We start from the raw sequence: 6,776 nt of genomic DNA, 5'->3' as shown, positions 1-6,776 counted from the left end.
TATGTGAACAATCTCAATCTCTTCACCATCCATCCTGATGCTGCCAATTGGCCCAGTGGTGAGAATCTTTGTTTTTTGACATTGTACATTACTTTACATTTTAAAATAATGCGTATTAGGGAGCTCTGATGGCCTAGTGGCAAGAAGCTACGTTGCAATCCCAAAGGCATGCAGTTCAAATCCCCCAGTTGCTCCGCTGGAGAAGGAGGGGCAGTCTCCTTCTGTGCCAGTCAGATCCAACGCTATGAGACACAAGAAAAACAAGAAAAGTTTTTTCAAAATAGTGCATTTTAAAGCACATTGCAGTTTACGAGTATTCAAATCTCTCCATATTCTCACCAGCATTTGTTGTTTGATGTCATATTAAGTGTTTCTCGTTTTACTGAAGTGGGATAATATCCAACTGTCTTGATTTCTGTTTCTTCAATAACTATTGACCTTGAGCATTTTCCATATGCTTCTTGGCATATGAATGTCTTCTTTGGTAAAATGTCTCTTCCTGGCCTCTGCCCATTTTGTAATATTTTCTTCTTGAGTTGTTGGAATTTTCTATAAATTTTAGAAAGAATTCCCTTTTCAAATGTGGTATTGCCAAATACCTTCTCCAAATCTGTACATTGAGTTTTTAATTTTTTTGAAAATTCTTTGTGTGCACATGAAGATTTAATACTTAAGACAAACCATTCACTGGTTTATCCTCTGTGGATTGTACATCAGTCATAGTCTATGTACATCTTGTACATAGTCTATTTATGCCATAGGTTAGGGATCCTAAGTTTGCTCCTTTTTTATAATTTTTTCAGCCTTAGGTCTTACTCTACATTCCCTGATTCACCATGATTTAGTTTTCATACGATGTGAATGTATAGATCTTATTTCAGTTTTTTGCAGATATTGTTGGTGTTTTTCACTGCTGAGAAGTCATGTATGACTCAGAGTGAGCCTGTAAGCAACAGACCTGAACCTTGTCCTATCTTGTGCCATTCTCATAATTTCTGATATACTTGAGCCCATTGCTAACCTCACTGTGCCAATTCAACTGGTTTTGCCCAAAACATTTGTTAAAGAGGTTGTCTCTTACCAGTTTATGAGATTTCTTCTTGTCAAGTTCATTTGTCAAAATTAACAAATATACTTTTTGAATTGTTGTTGTTGTTGTTGTTGTTAAGTACCATCGAGTCACTATTGACTCATAGCTGACCCCCCAGCAGGTTTTCAGAAGCAGTTAATCACTCAGGACGAGATTGCCTATCCTTTTTCTATAGAGCAGCTAGTGGATTCAAACTGTGTGCCTTTGGTATTGCAGTGAATATTCTTACAACTAGACTACAAGAGGTTATCAATCCTAAATTCTTTTCCCCTAGTCTAGGTATCTGCCCTTGTATCAATAGCAGGTGGTTTTGGTTACTCTACTGTATACTAGGTTCTCAGATCAGGAAGTATGAGGACTTCTTTTATTTCCTTCTTTAGTATCCCTTTACTTATCTAGGATCTCCTCTCTATACTAAGTTGATTACTTTTTCCCTCTTTATGAACAATGATGGCAATATTTGGACGGCAATTGCATTCTATATGAAGAATCCTTTTGGTAATGTTGGCATTTTCACAATGCCTTCTGATTCAAATATGGCATAGTTCTCCATTTATGTAGGTCTATTTATGTTTCTTGTAATAGTCTTTTGTAGTTTTCTTTTTATAAGTCTTTTGTATCTCTGGTTATGTTTATTGCAATGTATTTCATCCTTTCAATGCCAGTGTCATAAGTTATGTTTTCCTTCTTTCCTTTTCCAAGGTCTCTTTGTTACTGTAGAAGTATGTGATTGGTTTTTGTGTGTTAATCTTGTATCTTGCCACATTGTTGAATTGGTGAGTTCAGTCTAGTGATTCTTTTCATGAATCTTTTGTATTTTCCGTGGACAGGATGATGGATTCTGCAAATACAAATAGCTTTGATTTCCTTTTCTTGTCTTAATACTCAGGCAATGGCTTCCAAAACAATACTGAATAAATAAATGAGGAGGGACAGGGAGGAACATGTGCAACAATGAATGAATGGAAATCCAATTTCTCTATAAGCTTTCATTAAAATCTCAATTAAAAAAAGAAAAATATAAGTGCAATCCACTCTACCAATAAAATAAAGATAAATACCCAGATATGCATCTCAAATTTGTACAAATGCCATAAGAGAAAATTCAACACTCTTACCTGACGGGGGTGGGGGGAATGAAACAAATAGGAATGGAAAACAGAAATACAGACTTCACCAGAGAAGACATTCAGATGGCCAACAAGAACAAGAAACTAGTTTAATATCGCTAGTTATTACAGAAATTCAAATCAAAACAAGGCAATGTCATCTACCTCCAGCAAAAAAAAAAAAAAATGTTTACTATGACATCCAGCACCGAAAGCCTGGGATGTTGTGAAGAGATTTGGACACTCATACACTCCTGGAACAAATCTACAATAGTGCCACTTCCCTCTAGATGTGATCTTTTTGTCTCTTCTCTCCTTTTATACACTAATACTCAGAAATTTTTAGAGTCTTGCCTATCCTACCCACATTATTTTTATGTACTATCAAATAAAAGCTGAATCATAGCTGACCCTCCAATGGGTTTAAAGAGATAGCTAGTCATACAGGAGTAGATTGTCCACAGAACTGCTAGTGGATTTGAATAACATTCCTTTGGGATTGCAGCATAGCTTCTTACCACTAGGCCATCAAAGCCGATCAAATCCACCAATTACTCTCCAGACTAAAGATGGGCAATCTCCACTTGTGTGATTTACAACCTCTGAAAACACACTGGAAGGTCAGCTATGAGTCAGTTTTGACTCAGCACCAATTATTTTTAGGCATACTAGTTGTTGTTGTTGTGTGATAGTGTGTATGTTATCTTTATTGACAAAAAAGCCACTATAAAGTCTCCACATAAAGTCACACCTCAGGAAAGGCAATTTGGACATCAGCATAACTTTTGGGAACAATTCAATCCACAAAAGTAACAGAAAATGCAACATTCAGGACAATAATTAAGACAACAGCTACAGGTTAACACAATGATTGTCTACCAGCTTACCCTGTCTGTTGTTTTGGCAAGGAATTGGAAGGGAAATTAGACAAGTATACAATTCTTACCATCATGAAGCCTTCTTTGCTTTGGGGAATGTTGAACATGAAGTTACTCTTAAAGTAAGTGAATCTCACATGAAGAAATGGTCAAAATCACTGACCAGAAGAGAGATGCAAATCAAAACCACAATGAGATATCATCTCCTATAAATAGCAGTGGCAAAGTTTAGCAAGGCAGCAAGCAATAAATTTTGGAGATGATGATGTGGAGAGGTGGGAACTCTGACACACTGTTGGGGGGATGGTAAAATGGTACAACCATTCTGAAAGACAGTTTGATGTTTCCTCAAAAAGTTGAACATAGAAACTAAATATGACCTAGGTAGTATGATTCCACTACTAAGAATATACTCCAAGGAATTTAGAACTGAGATACAACTGAGGATTTATACACTAGTGTTCATAGAATCATTATTTACCATCTCAAGGACATAGAAACACCCCAAGTGCCCAAACACAACTGAATGGATTGATAAATTATGGTACACACACATACAATGGAATACTATGCAAAACTCAGGAGCAATGATTTTAAAAAATAGTCTATAACTTGGGAGAGACTGGAGAGCTTTATGCTGAGTCAATTAACTCAGTCTCATAAGGACAAATATTGCATAAGACCATTATTTAAAAATAGAAGGATAAATAATAAAATATGTATGGAAACTGAAGGGAAAATGAAGCAGGAGCAGAGGTACAAGAATAGGTAGGTGCAAAAGCACAGGGCTGTACAATTTTTTGAATGATAAGAGGGGATAAAGGAAATGGGAAAGATACTTGAGAACCAGAAAAAATCAGGGTAATGATGGACATACTCTAATGGTGATTAATTTTATAAAACATAAAGCAGGAAAATGATTGTTTGAAGCACAATATGAATGAAGAAAAGTGTTAAACACTATGTATACAAATTTGTAAGCAAATCAATTAAAAACAAAGAGAAATTGTTTAAAAAACTATAATGGGCGCACGCGGAGGATCCTCTGTCCTGCGTCCTGGTTCCCACCGCTGCCTTGCATCCAGCCCAGGAGGGTCCTTTCGGGCGCTGCCGCTCAGAGCCGAGCCTTGTTTCCCAAGGATTGACGACAACACACACCCCCCACCAGCAACCGAAAATGCCGAAACCAATCAATGTGTGGGTAACCACCATGGACGCGGAGCTGGAGTTCGCCATGCAGCCCAACACCACTGGGAAGCAGCTCTTCAACCAGGTGGTTAAGACCATTGGCCTTCGGGAAGTGTGGTACTTTGGCCTCCAGTACGTGGATAATAAAGGATTTCCTACTTGGTTGAAACTTGATAAAAAGGTGTCCGCCCAGGAGCTCAAAAAGGAGAACCCCCTCCAGTTCAAGTTCCGCGCCAAGTTCTACCCAGAAGATGTGTCGGAGGAGCTCATCCAGGACATCACCCAGAAGCTCTTCTTCCTCCAAGTGAAGGATGGCATTCTGAGTGACGAGATCTACTGCCCGCCTGAGATGGCCGTGCTCCTGGGCTCCTACGCCGTGCAGGCCAAGTTTGGAGACTACAACAAAGAGAACCACAAGTCCGGGTACCTCAGCTCCGAGAGCCTGATCCCCCAGAGTGTGATGGACCAGCACAAGCTCACTCGGGACCAGTGGGAGGACCGCATCCAGGTGTGGCACGCTGAGCACTGCGGGATGCTCAGAGACAGTGCCAGGCTGGAGTACCTGAAGATCGCGCAGGACCTAGAGATGTACGGCATCAACTATTTTGAGATAAATAACAAGAAAGGCACCGACTTTTGGCTCGGAGTGGATGCCCTTGGGCTGAACATTTACGAGAAAGAAGACAAGTTGACCCCAAAGATTGGCTTTCCTTGGAGTGAAATCAGAAATATCTCTTTCAACGACAAGAAGATTGTCATTAAGCCCATTGACAAGAAGGCCCCGGACTTCGTGTTCTATGCCCCCCACCTGAGGATCAACAAGCGCATCCTGCAGCTGTGCATGGGCAACCACGAGCTGTACATGCGCCGTGGCAAGCCTGACACCATCGAGGTGCAGCAGATGAAGGTCCAGGCCCGCAAGGAGAAGCACCAGAAGCAGCTGGAGCGCCAACAGCTGGAAACAGAGAAGAGGAGGGAGACAGTGGAGAGAGAGAAGGAGCAGATGATGCGGGAGAAGAAGGAGCTGATGCAGAGACTGCAGGACTATGAGCAGAAGACCAAGAAGGCCGAGGAAGAACTCTCCGACCAGATCCAGAGGGCCCTGCAGCTGGAGGAGGAGAGGAAGAGGGCCCAGGAGGAGGCGGAGCGCCTGGAGGCCGACCGCATGGCCGCACTGCAGGCCAAGGAGGAGCTGGAGCGCCAGGCGGTGGATCAGATAAAGAGCCAGGAGCAGCTGGCTGCAGAGCTGGCCGAGTACACAGCCAAGATCGCCCTTCTGGAAGAGGCCCGACGGCGCAAGGAGGACGAAGTGGAAGAGTGGCAGCACCGGGCCAAAGAGGCCCAGGATGACCTGGTGAAGACCAAGGAGGAACTGCACCTGGTGATGACGGCGGCCCCGCCGCCGCCCCCGGTGTACGAGCCGGTGAACTTCCACGTCCAGGAGAACATACAGGAGGAGGGCAGCGAGTACACGGGCTACAGCGCCGAGCTGTCCAGTGAGGGCATCATGGATGACCGCAACAAGGAGAAGTGCATCACGGAGGCCGAGAGAAACGAGCCCGTGCAGCGGCAGCTGAGGACCCTGACCAACGAGCTGTCCCAGACCCAGGACCAGAACAAGAGGACCCACAACGACATCATCCACAATGAGAACATGCGGCAGGGGCGTGACAAGTACAAGACCCTGCGGCAGATCCGGCAGGGCAACACTAAGCAGAGGATCGACGAGTTCGAGGCCATGTAGGTGTGGCTGAGGCAGGACTGTCCCCTGAGCGCGTGCTCCTGGGATTTGCCGGCTAGCACCCCTCATCATATTCCAGTTTTCTTTCCAGCGCGAGTAGTTCACTTCAGTGGGATCGTCTGGGGGCCGGAGGGCTTCTGGGCTGTTACCCAATTGTATCATAGTGCCAAACAGGTGTTCTGTTAGGATCACACGGCCACTTCCTGTTTTGTGCTTGGAGCAGGACTGATTGGAGTTTAGGGAACGATGCCTAGAAAAGTCTGGAGAGAAGGCTTCACACTCACACCTACGGCAGGTGTCAGTACAATTAAAACCCACCCGTGGCTCAAAAAAAAACCAACAAACCCCATAATGCATGGGAAGGATTGTATGAAACACAATGTGACAATGTGAATGAAAAATAGTGTGAAACACAATGGATATGACTTTTCTAAGCAAACCAATATAAAATATTTTTTTAAATGTGAGTCATTAACACTTTCCCTTGTCTCTTCTGACCACAAATCCCTTTCCTTATAGATCAGAGGACCAATCCTTAAGTTCTCTCAAATTTTAAGTACCTTCGTCCCAATGATGGACTCAGAAACTATACAGTACAGTGTCAGTTTATTACTGTAGTTTGTGGCACATATTGCAAGATTACAGATCACCTTTTAATGGTTTCACAATGTATTTTCTGCCTCTTTGCAGATATCACACAGCAGGGATAAAGTGATGGCTAAGAGGATGGTGCACCAATACTGAAAGGATGTTGTAATTGTTTCACCATC

General features: G+C 42.8%; 2 protein-coding genes across 3 annotated transcripts in view; both read left to right on the top strand.

The window, feature by feature from the left end:
• The first annotated feature begins 4,245 nt into the window (after positions 1-4,245).
• On the top strand, positions 4,246-6,009 carry LOC102844468 (ezrin-like). 2 transcript variants are annotated; one of them, XM_006901913.1, is made up of 2 exons: positions 4,255-4,350; positions 4,447-6,009. In XM_006901913.1, exons 1-2 carry the CDS (start codon positions 4,255-4,257, stop codon positions 6,007-6,009), a joined length of 1,659 nt encoding a protein of 552 aa, XP_006901975.1. The 2 variants fall into 2 exon arrangements, with proteins under 2 accessions (XP_006901976.1, XP_006901975.1); XM_006901914.1 differs by having other exon boundaries at positions 4,246-6,009.
• Positions 6,010-6,576: 567 nt separating this feature from the next.
• The window catches only part of LOC102856173 (60S ribosomal protein L10-like), an 11,223-nt gene continuing 11,023 nt past the window's right edge, over positions 6,577-6,776 (top strand). Inside the window, exon 1 of the mRNA XM_006901931.1 lies at positions 6,577-6,599. Within this exon, the coding sequence (XP_006901993.1) occupies positions 6,577-6,599 (23 nt within the window). The remainder of the gene's footprint in view (positions 6,600-6,776) is intronic.

The sequence above is a fragment of the Elephantulus edwardii genome, unplaced genomic scaffold, assembly GCF_000299155.1.
Source record: "Elephantulus edwardii isolate Elephantulus edwardi_28Jun2011 unplaced genomic scaffold, EleEdw1.0 scaffold00350, whole genome shotgun sequence".
Classification (NCBI taxonomy): domain Eukaryota; kingdom Metazoa; phylum Chordata; class Mammalia; order Macroscelidea; family Macroscelididae; genus Elephantulus; species Elephantulus edwardii.
This window is presented reverse-complemented; position numbering and strand designations above follow the sequence as displayed.